The 17,234-nt window shown below is 35.7% G+C and overlaps 1 protein-coding gene across 1 annotated transcript in view; it reads left to right on the forward strand.

Moving 5' to 3' along the window:
* The window catches only part of TBC1D19 (TBC1 domain family member 19), a 154,868-nt gene extending 138,231 nt beyond the window's left edge, over positions 1–16,637 (forward strand). Inside the window, exons 17-21 of the mRNA XM_082838743.1 lie at positions 577–686; positions 2,772–2,863; positions 10,034–10,149; positions 15,467–15,537; positions 16,540–16,637. Coding sequence (XP_082694869.1) covers positions 577–686; positions 2,772–2,863; positions 10,034–10,149; positions 15,467–15,537; positions 16,540–16,614 — 464 coding nt within the window. The 3' untranslated portion in view covers positions 16,615–16,637. The remainder of the gene's footprint in view (positions 1–576; positions 687–2,771; positions 2,864–10,033; positions 10,150–15,466; positions 15,538–16,539) is intronic.
* Positions 16,638–17,234: the final 597 nt, after the last annotated feature.

The following is a 17,234-nucleotide window of genomic DNA, read 5'->3' on the forward strand; positions in this document are numbered from 1 at the left end:
ATTTTAAGCCTATGAAAACTGTCTAGATACATATTGAGATATGCCAATATAGACCAATAGCCTAAACTGTTAATCAAAATTTTAATTTTCAAATTCAGTTAGTTGCAGACCATCGTTCTAAAAGCTAGTCGTAAATCATCTTATATTTTACTTACCTGACTTCAAAAATTAAAAATTTCAAAAGATCCTTTGTGGGACAAAGTAAAAATGAATTGCCTGATTGTCACTTTCTTATTATTTCAATTGAAAAAAAGAGAGACTTGACTTTATGTAGTTTTTAAAAGTTACTTTGAATTTTCAATATCCCTATATAGTTCCATTGTGTCATTCTTATTCTACTGTTGAGATTATAATATTTTATAATTTACTCCCTTCTTTTTAATTTTTAATGACTCAGTTTTTTATGTGTGCATATATTCCCTTTTCAACATGAAAAAAGAATATATATGTGATTCTAAACTTGTCTATGAATGAATATTATTACTAGAAAATATTTATTCTTTCATGTTTTGTGAACTTATTTTTTTAATTTTAGTAGTTCTGCAATCTTATTAATTAACTTTTTTGTTCTTTCAGTTGCACCACTTTGTTTTCTGTACCATGAACCTTCCAAATTGTATCAGATATTCCGTGAGATGTATGTGCGTTTTTTCTTCAGACTTCATTCCATCTCTTCTCATCCTTCTGTAAGTTCATAAAAAAAGAAAAAATGGATCAAAGCAGACTCTAATCTGTTTTTCCTTTCCTTAAGAAAAACAAATGTTAATTTGTGAGGTCAAGCAACACTTTTCTATAGAATAAATGAAAGAGAAGAAGAAATTGATATTTAAATAGTTTTAGTAATAATTAGAGAGGAAAAAGCCTTTTATCAATTGCATTTAAATTATCTTTTATATGTTGAAAGAAAAAACATAGCAATGTCTGTATTGTTTTCTTTGACAAAGGTGGCTAACTTCTTTGAATGCTGGTTTCCTCCTCTCTGAAACTCATTTCAGAGTTAATAATGAGTTTCTGTGGTGCTGTAGAGCAGTGTACAAAGCACCTGGGTAGCACTTGGCTCGTGGCAGATGTTCAGTAAATAGATGGCTGCTGCTTTTATTGTTGTCGTTATGATTATCATCATCATCATCATCTTTTCTTTGTTAATGAAAAATAAACATTTATTTGTCCCTTATTTTTCAATTTGGCTAATTATCAGTTATCAAACTAGATATCTCCTTTGTGTTTATTCAATAGATGGCTCCTTGGCCTTAACATGAAATTCAAAGAGAAGCATACTGGGAGTTGAGTATTTGTATCTGTTTTATTTTGTCCAGTCCTTTATCATATCTTCCTTCCCCCACCCCCACCCTCCTTAGCCTGAGTAAAAGCAGTGTTTATTTTATTTCAGTTATACTTTTTCTGTCTTTGAGCCTGCTTTGGTCTGCTTGTGGGTAACTTGACTGACTCTCCAGAAAAAAACATTAAAAATTGGAATGTGTCAGGTCTACCAAGTTTCCCAAAAGAGGAGGCTGTCACTGCTACTCAACTAAATAGCAGTTCATTATCCTCCCCCCGCCATTCCTGTGTATTCCTATTCCACCTTCCTCTGTCTCCACTGTTGCTCTCATACATTGCTAGTGAAAGCAGGCAAGTAACAGAAATCCAGGATGTCACAGATGAACAAATGAAGTACCACCAATTATCTTGGGTTTCTTCTCTCTGAGACAACTTGATTTAATGCCTATATTGCATGAATATTTAATCTAGAAATAACCAAAAATATATTAATAATTCTTTTTTCTTATAACTCATCCTTAGCCTCAGATTTCTTACTCACATATCCTGTACCATTTTACGCTTCAGAGTTTCAAAAAAATGTTTCTAACTGGCTGCCCAGTAGATACCCGTGATGTTTTCCCTGTGCAGACCACTGAAGCTTGCCACTGAGCAACTCTGGATATGCCTTCTCTATATCCGTGCTGACCCTAAGGTGTCCTTTTTCAGCTGATTGATTGGAACAGCCCTGCCTCTGCCCTTTCTTTATTCAGTGAAATAAAGACTTAACAGGCAGTCATCTCCTTTTCTGGCTTGCAGCCAGACTTAACTATTTGGAACCATGACAGCCTTATTTCTTTAGAAATTCAAAAAGAGGATTAAAACTTCCTTACAAAGATCAACGCTGAGGAATGCTGAGCTGCAAGAAAGACTTTATTCAGAGTTGTCAAGTAATAAATGCACTTGAAAAACCATCTACTTTGTGCTCTACAGATAATGCCCTTTTAAAAAAGTGGGTTTCAGTTTTTTAAAAAGTTATCCTTATACTAAATAATCAAACATTCTTGTTTGATAACTTCCTGATGCAAATTTCAAACAGTCAGTCTTTCTCTGGGGATGGATTTCAATGAAAGAGTTAAAAAAGCAGGAAATATTCTCCCTGATGGGTGAGACAGCTGGAAGGGAAGGGACATATGGAGGAGAAAGTGAAGGGTGTGGCTATAGCACCAGAGAAATACCTGGAAACTGGAATGCATCCAGAAAAAACTAATTTTGCTGGGCCTACGTGATACTATATGACTTACAGAGAAGCAGGTTTTTCTATAAAATGACGTTTTCCTTGAATTCCTAACATTACTACATGCCAGGTTACGTGGGGAGCCTATCGTTGTTAAAAAGGAAAAAATATTTATATTGATAACCTTTTTCTCATTTCCATTTGAATAATTTAATGGCAGAGTTCATTTTTAAATACTAAATTATGCATTTCTCTTGTGATTTATTATTGTATCCAGGGTATCGTGTCACTCTGTCTGCTGTTTGAAACTCTTCTTCAAACTTATCTCCCCCAACTCTTTTATCATCTACGAGAAATTGGGGCTCAACCGTGAGTATTTTTCTCTCCTAATTGAAGAATAAATTGATATCAGAGGCTCTTTTTCATCATCAAAGATACAGTAATTTTTCAGAGACATTAGACTAACAGCCTCCCCAATAAAACAATAATTATCAAGTAGTAACTTATAACTCGACATTGTGCCAGAAATTCTTGGGAGACTTACCAAAATCCTAATAAATTCTTATTTGCTTGGATTTTTGTGCTTGGTACAAGAATCACTAAAAGAACTAATTTCTATTCATAATGAAAGGTGTTGGCCAAACTGAGGCAAAAATTTGTGGAAACAAATACTACCTGAGAAATGTGATAATACTAAAATTAAGTCAGTTTAGGCCAAATTTATCAGAAAACAACTTATGAAAGACAGAAAGGTTAAAGGAATCTAGATTGATTATTTACCAATGGTTGTACACTGTGATTTTTTTCTTCCAAAAGCTTGAATTTTTGTTCATTTATCTCAGTATGAGTTATCAATGAATATGTAGGGTACCTGTGGACCTCATTATTATTGGTTCTCTTTTCTCTTTTTTAATTAACAGTGTCTTAAGGCAACAGAAATTTCCAAATGATTTATCAGTGTTTTGCTACTGTCTTCATTTCTGTGTAACCATTTTCTCCTATATAAGGGCATATTTGAAAGGAACACTAACTCTTTGAGACCACAAAAGTAGTTAATGGGAAATAGAATCCATAGCCGATGGATGAGTGGGTGGGTGGGTTTAAGAGACAGACCCAGATTCAAATTCTATCTCTACTAAACTATAAAATCCTGATAAAATTATTTAATTTACCTAAGCCTCAATTTCTTTCTTTAAGTCAAGATAATTTAATTTATTCATCTTTAAAATCAAGGGAATTCCTACCTCATGGAGTTGTTTAAAGATTGAATATGTATATGTTTATATATTGATATATATGTATATATACATCTATATCTCCATATATATATATACATATATACATATATATCTCCATTCTAAAATCACCATAGTTTCACCATCTAGTTTCTCTTCTCTAGAATTTCAGACATTTTAGATCTTAGAAATGCCATTTATAAAACAACACCTCATATCATCAGTTGATAACACCTAGGTGACACTCTTTCTTTTGTAGACATTAAAAAACAGGATTTTATTAATAATTAATATTATAAAACAAGAATATGGCAGAAATATTTTATATTACATACAAGTCATTTTTTCTTGTGGTAAACTGACCTTTATTTTACTACTGTGAAATGAATATTTGAATATAACTATGCTTTTCCTTACTAGAGTGAAGACATTTAGTTTATTGCTAGAAGCTAAAATCCTGACTTTTTTCTAGTCTATTTATACACTTTAATCATTAAAAGGAACAAATTTATTTCAGTGAATTATGATAAACATTAAAATTCTGATGCAAGAGAAAATATAAAAATTTAATTATCAGGCTAGAAATCAATTATTAAAAGGCTTTCATGAATTAAAACTAATGCTATTGGAAGGTTTTTAATTTAGAATTTAATTTTTTTTACTAGATGTAGGACTCTTCAGGATATCTCCTTCTTCTTGAGTACTTAGTGCGTTTTATCTGATATCATATTTATGGACATAAATTATTCATAATATTCCATAATAATTCTTAATTAGCCTTTCAATATCTATAGAATCAGAGTGACATTACCGCTCTCATTCCTGAGATTGATATTTGTATCTTGTTTCTCTTTCTTGATTATTCTAGCCAGAGGTTTATTAATTTTATTCTTCTTTGAAAGAATCAGTTTTTGGTTTCATTGATTTTGTTTTTCTATTTTCGGTTTCATTGAGTTATGCTCTTTTTTTTTGTTTTGCTGTACGCGGGCCTCTCACTGTTGTGGCCTTTCCCGTTGCGGAGCACAGGCTCCGGACATGCAGGCTCAGCGGCCATGGCTCACGGGCCTAGCTGCTCCGTGGCATGTGGGATCTTCCCGGACCGGGGCACAAACCCGTGTCCCCTGCATCGGCAGGCGGACTCTCAACCACTGCGCCACCAGGGAAGCCCTATGCGCTTTTATTTGTTATTTCCTTCTGTATACTTGCTTTAGTTTTGTTTTGGTCTTGTCTTTCTACTTGTTTAAGGTGAAATTTAGATAATTAATTTGAGAGATTTCTTCTTTTCTAATGTAAGCAATAATGTTATAAATTGCCCTCAAAGCACTGCTTTACCTCCACTCAACAAATTTTGATGTGTTATGTTTTCACTTTCATTCAGTTCAAAATGTTTCTTAATTTCTCTTGTGACTTCCTCTTTGACCATAGTTTATATAAAACTGCATTGTTTAATTTCTAAATATTTGGAAAGATATTATGTCTTTCTGTTATTATTTCTATTGTAATTCTGTTACAGTTAGACAATGTGCTTCATAAGATTTTAGTTCTTTTAAATGTGTTGCAGTTTGTTTTATGACCCAGAATATGATCTATCTTGATGAATCTTCCATGTACACTTGAAAAGAATTTGTATGCTGCTAGTGTTGAGCAGAATGTTCTGTAAGTGGTAATCAAGTCAAGCTTGTTGATAATGTTCAAGACTTCTATACACCTGTTAATTTTCTGTCTACTTTTTCCATTGATTATTGAGAAAGAAGTGTTAGAGTCTCCAATTATAATTGTGAATTTGTCTTTTTATTTCTGCATTGCTATATATATTTTTACTTCATGTATTTGACTCTGTTTTTAGGAGAATTGATCTTTTTATCATTATGTAATGTCTTTTCCTAGCAATAAATCTACTATGTCTGATACAGCCATTCCAGCTTTCTTTTTATTACAATTTGTGTAGTGTATTCTTTTCTGTCTTTTTACTTTTAACGTATTGATTATCAGTGTCTTTACTTTTCAGATGGCTTTCTTGTCAAAAGTATACTTGGGTCTTTCAGTGTGGCAGTTTGTCTTTTAATTGGTGTGTTTATTCCACTTACATTTAATGTAATTGATATTATTGGATTAAAATAATATCAATTGATATTATTTACTATCTTGATAGACATTTTTTTGTTTGTCCCATGTGCTCTTTATTCTTTTTGTCCTCTTTTCCTGCCTACTTTTTTTTTTTAATATGTATTTATTTATTTTTGGCCACATCGGGTCTTAGTTGTGGCATACGGGATCTTTCATTGCAGCATGCAGCCTTCTCTCTAGTTGTGGTGCAAGGATTTAGTTGCCCCACAGCGTGTGGGATCTTAGTTCCCCGTCCAGGGATCAAACCCATGTCCCCTGCATTGAAAGGCGGATTCTCAACTACTGGACCACCAAGGAAGTCCCTCCTGCCTACTTTTGTTTGTTTGTTTGTTTGTTTTTAATTTATTTATTATTTATTTATTTATTTTCTTTATTTTTGTCTGCATTGGGTCTTAGTTGCGGCACACAGGATCTTTGTCAAGGCATACAGGATCTTTCGTTGCAGCATGCGGGCTTCTCTCTAGTCATGGCATGCAGGTTTTCTCTTCTCTAGTTGTGGCGCGCAGGCTCCAGGGCAGGTGGGCTCTGTAGTCGTGGCATGCAGGTTCCAGAGCTTGTGGGCTCTGTAGTTGTGGCACGCAGGCTCTAGTTGAGGCGCATGAGCTCAGTAGTTGTAGCACGTGGACTTAGTTGCCCCACAGCATGTGGGATATTAGTTCCTTGACCGGGGATCGAACCTGTGTCCCCTGCATTGTAAGGTGGATTCTTTACCACTGGACCACCAGGGAAGTTCCCCTCCTGCCTACTTTTGAATTGAATAATTTTTTACTCCATTTTATCTCCAGTATTGGATTATTATTTATACCTTTCTAAAAATATATTTTGATAAGTGTCTGTCTTAGTTCAGTCTGCTATAACAAATTACCATAAACTGTATGGCTTATAAACAACAGAAATTTATTTCTCACAGTTTTGGAGACTGGAAGTCTAAGATCAGGTTGCTAGCATGGTTGAGTTCCAGAGGACCTTCTTCTAAGTTGCAGACTGCTTCTCATTGTATCCTCACATGATGGAGAGCAGAGAAGAAAAAGAAGCTCTCACATGACTCTTACGAAGGCACTAATCCCAAACATGAGGACCTACCTTCATAACTTTATCTAATGCTAATTAACTTCCAAAGGCCACACACCTCTTTCCTAATACCATCACATTGGGGGGTAATTTCAATATATGAATTTGGGGGTGGGAGTGGGGACACAAGCATTCAGTCTATAACAGTGCCCTAGGATTTACAATATACATCTTTAATTTATCCCTTCTACTTTCAAATAAACTCGAGGCCTGGAGGGTTTCATGGGCAAATTCTACAAAACATGTCAGGAAGAAATAATATCAATTATTGTTTTTCTGTGGCTGCTGTCAAGATCTTTGTCTTTAGATCTTAGCAGTTTGATTATGATGTATCTGGACATGGATTTCTTGGGTTTATCCTGTTTAGGGTTTGCTTAACATCTTAATTTGAGGCTTATTTCTTTTGCCAAATTTAGGAAGTTTTCAACCATTATTTCTTCAAATATTTTTTTCTGCAGCACACTCATTATCCTTTTCTTCTGGGACACAAATATTAAAACTTTTAGTCTTATCTCACAGCTTCCTGAAGCTCTGTTCATTCTGTTTTCAATCCTTTTTACTCTGTAGTTCAGATTGGACACTTCTATTGATTTATATTTAAATTCACTGGCTCTCTCAATGGTTATTTCCATTTTGCTATTGGATCCATCCAGTGAGGGCTGTTTTGTTGTTGTTGTTGTTATTGTTTTTGTTGTTTTTGTATTTATCAGTTCTAAAATTTCCATTTGGTTCTTAACAAAACTCAGAATTGTGCATTAGTAAGGGCAAATTCTACTATACATAAATTATACCTCAATAAACTGTATTTCTAAGAAATTGAATCTGTGCTGTATACTAGGGAGCAGAAGGCATGAAGTGTGGTGCTGTTGTTCTAATAAGACACTGAGAGATCCAGTAAAATGAAACTAGTTGAAGTTAATAATTTAGGCTTAAAAGTTAGTAAATTATTTAAATTTAAAATAATTGGTGGCTAAAAGTTTCTTTGGCATCTATAAACAGATATTCTAAAACCAACCAAAAATCTTGATTTATCAATACTACTGCCTACATGTACTTCGTTATATTAGAACAATAGTTATCTAGTATTGAGGAATTTCTGAAACTTGGGGGGGGGTCCTTTTTCAGTCTCAAGAAAGTTAATGTGACACCAACAAAGGCAATCTCTCAATCCCATTTTCTCTTTTAAGAAAAAGTACAGATATTTATCTATATAACAATTTTAACAAAGAATTGGGCTAGAACCTCTCAGAGGCAGTCAAGTGATGTTTAATTGCCAATAGATAGTACAGAAATTGAGAGACTATTTAATCTCTTCAGGCACCAAAGCCAAAGAGTTTATTTCCTGATTCTAGAGATAAATTGTTATTGTAACATAGCCTATTTATGAAACAGTAGGATCTCATACTTCTTAGGACTTTTTTTTTTTTTTTTTTTTTTTTTGCAAAATAGAATTTAATTGAATTTTCTGGTTGATTTTTCAGAGTTCTGATGACCTCCTCTATAAAACTAAGGGTTTCAAATCAGAGATCTATTTCTAAGGTCCCTTATAGCTTTTCTTTTTTTTAAGATTTAATTTTATTTTTTATTTTTAGCAGCGTTGGGTCTTCGTTGCTGTGCGCAGGCTTTCTCTAGTTGCAGTGAGCAGGAGCTACTCTTCATTGTGGTGCGCGGGCTTCTCCTTGCGGTGGCTTCTCTTGTTGCAGAGCACGGGCTCTAGGTGCATGGGCTCAATAGTTGTGGCTCGCGGGCTCTAAAGTGCAGGCTCAGTGGTTTGAGGCACGGGCTTAGCTGCTCCATGGCATGTGGGACCTTCCCAGACCAGGGATCAAATCTGTGTCCCTGCATTGGCAGGCGGATTCTTATCCACTGTGCCACCATGGAAGTCCCCCTATAGCTTTAAAACTAGTTTTCTTTGTCTTTTTTCATCCTTTGTAGCCATTTGAGTGAAATGTAGGAATATAATTTATTGAATTGGAAAAATATGCAGCTATCAAGCTCTTTGAAGTATCTTGAATAAAAATTCAAATGTTCTAGCCTTGCCTGGAACTGTTAAGACTATAAGATCACCTCATTGATAGCTAATTAGTACACACCCTGAAAAACAGAATGTAGAAGTGAGTTTTCTAAAGAATGAACTATAACATAAAGTAGGACTCAGGAATATAATTCTTTCTCTTAATGCTTTTTTTTTTTTTTTTTTTTTTTCCTGTATGCGGGCCTCTCACTGTTGTGGCCTCTCCTGTTGCGGAGCACAGGCTCCGGACGCGCAGGCTCAGCAGCCATGGTTCACGGGCCCAGCCGCTCCGCGGCATGTGGGATCTTCCCGGACTGGGGCACGAACCTGTGTCCCCTGCATCAGCAGGCGGACTCTCAACCACTGCGCCACCAGGGAAGCCCTCTTAATGCTTTTGAGACCACTAATTTGAGGACTCATGGTTTCTCACCATTGTACTTTTTACAGCTTTTAATAGAGTATTTGAGGGTTTTTTTAATTTATTTTATTGAAGTATAGTTGATTTACAATATTGTGTTAATCACAGCAGTGTTTCAGTTATACGTATACATACATTCTTTTTCATATTCTTTCCATTATGGTTTATCACAGAATATTGAATATAGTTCCTTGTAGGAACAGTAGGACCTACAGCAGTAGGACCTTGTTTTCTATCCATTCAATACCATAATAGTTTGCATCTGCTAATCCCAAACTCCCCATCTATCTCTCCCCCCTCCCCCTTGGCAACCACAAGTCTGTTTTCTGTGTCTGTGAGCCTGTTTCATACATAAGTTCATTTGTATCATATTTTAGATTCCACATATAAGTGATTTCATGTGGTATTTGTCTTTCTCTTTCTGACTTCCTTCACTTGGTATGATAATCACTAGGTCCATCCATGTTGCTGCAAATGGCATTATTTCATTCTTTTTTATGGCTGAGTAGTATTCCATTGTATATATGTAGAGTGCTTGAATTTTAAATGCCCATGTGATTTTTCAGACCCACAAAGGAGTTACCTAATAATGGAACTGGTTGAGTTCTTCTGATACTGCTTTTTGATGAGAAAAAATTCCACTGGTAAAATTTCTTTTTTTTCTTTGCTTACAGACTTCGCATATCATTTAAATGGATGGTTCGAGCTTTCTCTGGATACTTAGCTACAGATCAACTCTTGCTTTTGTGGGATAGAATCCTAGGGTACAACTCTCTGGAAATTCTTGCTGGTAAGAGTAAGTGCTTGTTTGTAAAACACATGCTCTTTTTATAGTAAAGCCCCTTTCCTTTCTGATATTCACCATCTGTAATTGGAATTTGGGTCTACAGTTGTCTTTCATTTCTAATTCATGAACATTTAGTAGATTTATCTGCCTTAGAAGACAAGCACTGAGATTCTGCAATCTAAATACGTCTGCATAACTGCCCATCACATCTATTCCTAGTCTTTTTTCGTCGCTTCTGGGAATGTCCAGCTCCCCTCCCCTGCTTTTAATCCAGCCAGGGCTTACGGTCTCAGCACCTGTGAGGTTTGCACAGCAGAGTGTAGGTATACTTCTGTTTTTTTCCTGACTCCTGTGACTACCTTAGTGTTCTGTTCTGTGCCCTTTCTCAACTACTACCTAAAATCCAAACTGAGACTGAGTCTCCCTGCATAGTTGAAATCTCAGCTCTTCTGGACTAGTTTATACTGAACTCAAAACCTTTTCCTTGTTGCTAACAGTCTCTGACTCCTGCCCTGGTAACTGAGTTTCCCTTTTTACATATTCTCTTAAGCCAAAAAGAAATTCATCTTTTTTTCAGAAAGCCACAAATCTATCTCTTATTTAATAATTAAGTTCTTACAACAGATATACACAGAGGGCAACTGTGTGATAACACATAGGGCACAGATTTCTTATATTATTTTGCTTCTCTGTGTGTAAAATCGACTCAATTATTTTTATCATTGAAATTATCAGGGAATTCAAATAAGTATTACAGGGTTTTCACATGGAGAGCAGAGAATGCTGGTTCCAACCTTCTCCAGTTTTGTGACATTGAACAAATTATTTAATCTTTACCCAGTGATAGCATTGTAAAGACACCTCTCTGGGCCATTTGGAAATAATGCTCAATTGATGACCCTTTTCTTGCAGAAGATTCTCTAGGTACCATATTAACATATTTTTGAATGCTGAAAGTTCGAGTAATTAGGTGGCATTTTGAAAAGGAAAATTGAGGTAATAATAAAGTACCATGAAGATAAATGTTGCCCCTGGTATAATGAGAGAGATCATTTACTGGGGTTTTTAACAACTCCCAGTATCCTTCTATCTCAGTGGTTTTTAAAGCCCGTACAAATATGAGTTAGGAAAAACTGGTCTGCCATCACCTCTTTGGGCTGAATGTCAGTGATACATACAATCTAGAGACAAAAGGGAATCCTAGAGGTCATCAGGTATAACTTCTTTTAAATATTTCTAACAGGCAGTCCTTATCCTGTGCCTGAACATTCAGTGTTGGATAATCCCTGTCTTACCAAGTAGCCCATTTCATTTCTGGATAATATAACTTTTTTTTTTTTTGGCCATGTTCCATGGCGTGTGGGATCTTAGTTCCCCCACCACGGATCAAACCCCTGCAGTAGAAGCACGGGGTCTTAACCACTAGACCGCCAGGGAAGTCCCTGGATAATATAACTTGTTAGAATGTACTACTGTTAAACCAGGATCATCATCATGTCTTTTTCTACTCTCTCACGCCCTCCTTTCCTCAAAGTCTTCTATTTTCCAGGCTAAGTAGTATTGTTTTTTGCTACCATTTCTCAGGTAACAGGATTTTAGATTTTCTACCAAATAACTCTTCTGGGTAGGGCATAAATTTTGAAGAGTATTGTATGTAGCTTTTTGTATCATTTCAGAAAACATTAGAGCATGTTAAAGAAATGGGCTCAGTATTAGAAAGTACTTTCTAATAATTAGGACTTTCCAAAAGTAGAATGGGCTTTTTAACTGTCATCTGAAGGGTTAAGAGGTTTTCTATCATGAAAGAAATGTTGAATTGGAAGACCTTCAAAGCGTCTTCCAATTTAAAGTCTCCCATTCTGTGACTTATCACCCCTCAGCAAACTGAAGTGAAAGAGAAATGAATGTTGAATGCTGCATTTGCTCTAAGCCACGTACTTTGCTGTAAGCTTAATACAGTAATTAAAAAGTTATTGATGTATAGGTAGAAATGCAGTTCACACTATCCATTCACTTTCTCTGAGTGTTTTTAAAAAATCAACAGAGGGGCTTCCCTGGTGGCGCAGTGGTTAAGAATCCACCTGCCAGTGCAGGGGACACAGGTTTGATACCTGGTCCAGGAAGATCCCACATGCCGCAGAGCAACTAAGCCCAAGCGCCACAACTACTGAGCCCCTGCGCCTAGAGCCCACATGCTCTGCAACAAGAGAAGCCACTGCAATGAGAAGCCTGCACATCGAAACAACGACCCAACATAGCCAAAAGTAAAAATAAACAAATAAATAAATTTATTTAAAAAAAAGAAATCAACAGAGAAGAATTGTAGAACATCTAGAAATGGAATTAGACTAATGGGAATTCCTACCATGGAATTCAGATAAAGAGCCATAGGGTAGGTAATTGCATGTAGATGTGTATATAAGTTAGTTTTGATTATTTTATACATTTTTGGGGCTGAATATTTTGTGACCACCTTTTTTGCTCAAGTGAGCTTATGTAGTCTTTCGAAATATTTTAGTAAATATTACTGGTTTCAATTGTGAATAATTTGGGCCTTTTGAAGAACAGTTTAAAGCATAGGTGTCTTAATGTTCATGATAGAGTTGCTTAAAATTAAAGTAATGAGAAAAGTTTAAAAGACCAAAAGTAAATATTTGATTTTCTATATTTCATATGAAGCATGACTTCAGTTGAAAATATCCCAGGACTCCCCTGGTGGCGCAGTGCTTAAGAATCCGCCTGCCAATGCAGGGGACACGGGTTCGAGCCCTGGTCTGGGAAGATCCCATGTGCCGTGGAGCAACTAAACCCGTGGGCCACAACTACTGAGCCTGCACTCTAGACGCCGCGAGCCACAACTACTGAAGCCCGCGTGCCTAGAGCCCATGCTCCGCAACAAGAGAAGCCACCACAATGAGAAGCCTGCTCACTGCAACAAAGAGTAGCCCCCGCTCGCTGCAACTAGAGAAAGCCCGCACTCAGCAATGAAGACCCAGTGCAGCCAAAAAAAAAAATTTTTTTTTAATTAAGAAAGAAAATATCCCAAAGTATAGACCTGTTTTCCTTGGCAAATAAACCTGCTGTGAGGAAGTACTGGGCAAAGCAATCATGAAGCAGACGGAAAGGAACTTCTGTGATGTGACACCAAGATAAATAAAGGTTGTGAGCACATAAGCATTTTGGTTGCTGAAGTCAATTAGTAACTACTCTTTTATTCCCCTTCTTATCTACCTTTGGAAAAACTATATATTTCCCACCATGTAAAACTCTTTCCTGCTACAGCGGAAAATTTGACCATCCTGTCAAGCTTTCACCAACTCCGTTAAATTATACTCAAAAAAGGAAATAGTGACCACAACCCTTAGCTCCTAAAATGTCTCCATTTTCAAATATGATTCCAGATATTAGAAAACTATAAAGAAGTTGTTGGTCCACAGAAATGGTTTTCTTTGATATTCTTGTAGAAATGGAAGCTGAGGGACTTTAGGTACTTAAGTTTTCTCCATTTCAATTAAAGGGTAAATTCTTTGCCCCACATCTCTTATATCCCTTGTTACATATTAAATAATCCCAGCTGATGATTTTTTAAATTTTGTTTTACCACTACCATGTATTTTTCTCCCAGAATTTTCCTAACTAGTTCTAATGCTTTTTTTGACAAACTGTCCAAAATCTGTTGTCCCCTCGAAAAATGCCTGTGCTTCCCAGTCACTTGGCCTCTATCTGGGGAAATTAAGAGACCTGTATCCTGACTTCTACTCCATAGGCATGACCCCTATCAGGTGGTCCAGAGCCCAGGACCACCATGCATCATCCTTCAGGCCATCTCTGGAAAACCATTTTTTTTTTAATTGAAGTATAGTTATTTACAATGTTGGGTTAATTTCTTCTGTACAGCAAAGTGACTCAGTTATACATGTATATACAGTCTTTTTTATATTCTTTTCCATTACGGTTTTTCCCAGGGGAAAACTATTCTGAGAGACAAAAGAGAAGGTGATTGTTAGGAAAGCACACAGATTTCTATATCAGGGATGAGTCATTACTGCTTACCTTCAATCTCAAAAATGTCATCACATAGTGGTTAAATGCTTGAGCTCTAGGGCCAGAGTTGAGTAGTCACTCTACTATTTTCTACCTGTGTGACTCTGAATATGTCATCCAAACTCACAGTGCCTCAGTTTCTACATTAGTAAAATGGGGCTAACAATAGTACTTAACTCATTTTTGGTATTAGAATTAACTGCTATTATCATTATTATTACTTCCATAGTAAAAATATATTTAAAAAAAAACATTTGCATTATCTATGCAATATACCTAGGAACGAGTCTTCCAAATAATTTTAAAGATTCCTTACCATTCATTTTCTAAACTTTAAGGACTTGTTGGGTAGGGAATGTACTACCACTACTGGTGATGAAAAAAATGGGGAGAAGTCAAGAGTCACCTCCAGGCAGTACCGTTTCCTTATCAGAGTTGCCTGAACCTATTACATGGTCCTTCCATTGTTCATGATGACTCATTCACTTTCACAAAGTTTTATGGTAGATTATATAATAAGACATAACTCATGTCAGCATTACTCTCTTTTCATATGCAGGTGATTAATGGGAACAAAAATCTAAATGTTTTCTAGTCAGTATATATTATTGACCTTCAAGATGTTCTATAATGGTTTGGTTTATTTTCTTTTCAAAGTTTCAACTTCTTTTTCTGTGGCCAACATTAATGTAAATGTCAGGATCAATCCCACAGTAGCCCGCCCCACAGACGTATCCATTTATGACACTCTAAGAAAGTCAATGCTGAGCGTAAAAATATAAATATAACAAAATAGTATAAAAATATTTTTAAGGAAAGAATTTATTGCCACATTTTTATCAGGATACCTCCTTGATACATATGAAACATCATCTGATATATTTAAAAATTCAGTCTGCATATAACTTCTCAGAAGCCTCTCCATTGCATCAGTAAGAAACACCTGCATCAAAATAAATCTTTATTTATAAGATAGTCATTAGATCTTCATGCCATTTAAAAATTGTTACAATTGAAGTTATAGGTATGAAACAATGTATAAAATGGCTTTTTTAAAACCACTAAAATTTCCCTTTTTCCCAAAACTGCACCATCAAGCCACTGTTCTCCAGAGGAGACAATTTCCATTCATCACAAGGCCTTAACTCAGAATGCAGGATACAGTTGTGAAGCACTAATTCTGAGCCCTCATCATGGGTTGTGGGCATAGCAGTAAAATTGCCTGGCTGATGAGTAGACCAGACCAGCAGTTGAAATAGTGTGCATTCTTTTCCAGTCCTGGCAGCTGCTGTGTTTGCTTTCCGAGCAGTGAACCTGATGGAGGTGACATCACTGGCTGCAGCTGAAGTAAGGATAAGTTTCACTCAGATGGGATGGAAATAGTTCCTGAGAGATTGCCAGGCTCGGGCACTTTAGTATCAGATGCATAGGACACACATTACTCGCAGACTAATTTTTTAACTTGGGTAAAACCCATAAGTTTTGAGCTAAGTAATATTAAGTATTCAGAATTCCTTAATTACTTGAAAACAATGTTCTTGTGAAGAAGTCATAAACAAGATTATTATGGGAAACCACTATAACCATTACAGGAAACAAGATACCTAGTAGTTTTAATAGAAACTATTGGGGCTTATGTTGCATTTTCTTATAATTGTTCATATGCTCATAGGACAAAGACAAACTAGTTGAAAGAATTAAAGAGCATGTGTTTGGATGATATAGTAAAGATACATGGGCTTTTTGTTTATGTTTAGTTGTGAGTTAATTATTTAAAGCTCGTTTCTTTTCAGTAGTATATCTTACACCTGAAGCATGGTTCAATTAAATAGTGGCTTACAATATTACTCTATTTGTTATCTCTCATAGAAATGTACATTTTATCCTTAAAATAGCTGCCTACATTCTTTGTTTAAAGGGAAGAGGATGTTTATGCATCTTGCATCTGAGTAAACATTAGTTCCATCTTAAGGTGATTTCCTAAAGTCAGTTTCTCCTTAGTATAACGGGACTAGGATTCATAATGTACGTTTATTTATAGAAGCAAGTTGAAATGTTAGACCTCTTATAAACTCATGCTACCTTGTATATTTGAAGAAGGCTCAAGACTAAAGTCCAGATTATTTTCTACTGCACATTTGAGTATTTTCCACATGTTCTAACATTAAGATGTTCAGAAAAGAGAAAGAAGGTTGTAGCTTCAGTACAGAGATTTGGGACCAATCTGAAGAACTTAGAGTGTGTTGATATCAGACTTACATTGTAAAGGTGTTTCTGTGTTTATTTCATAGGCTTCACTTTGCTGATCAGAATGCCGATATTAATCATTCCTTTTGTTTTTTGTTTCAGGCAGTTCTTGCTGACCTTTCTACTTTAAAAGTTATGCCTCTTCTTCAAATTTTTCTGTTTGCTACTGTCACCTGATCTTCTTCAGGGTCACTGACAACACATCTAGTTTTTCATTAGAAAGTAATCATGAACTATGCAAACTCTGCATAAAACCAAAATTAAACTTTGCATATAAGCCAATAAAGATCATGTTCCTCCTCAGTTAAACCTAAGTAGTTTTTCACTTTTTGAAACAATAACTCTGCACACCACGTATTGCACTGCATGCTGCTGATTTTCAAGAGAGAAGCAGTAGATATAACTTCTGCTAAATTGAGCATACATAGCATAGATAACCCTGGCTTGTAAAAGGCGTGTAACAATATATGCAATAAGAACTAAAGATACTGTAATAAACTTGAATAGGTAATGTAGCCTCTGGGACAGTTCTCTTATGTCAGTTTGTAAATTTATCTCTAGATAATGAATCATTTTGTCTTATAAATTGCATTTCACTCAAAGCCAGGGGTGGGGCAGGATGTGGGAAGACTTGAAAAAGATAATGCTTTTAAGTAGGAATTCAAATGTACTTTGGTGTTTTTAACAACTTTTCTCTCATCAGAGATCTAGATCCCTCTCCATTTTATTTCTCTCTCTATTGGGGAAGGTCAAATACAGTTGTCTCCACCTGACAATTTTATTCATCACTTTCTGAA

The sequence above is a fragment of the Leucopleurus acutus genome (genome assembly GCF_964270905.1).
Source record: "Leucopleurus acutus genome assembly, chromosome: 4".
NCBI lineage: Eukaryota > Metazoa > Chordata > Mammalia > Artiodactyla > Delphinidae > Leucopleurus > Leucopleurus acutus.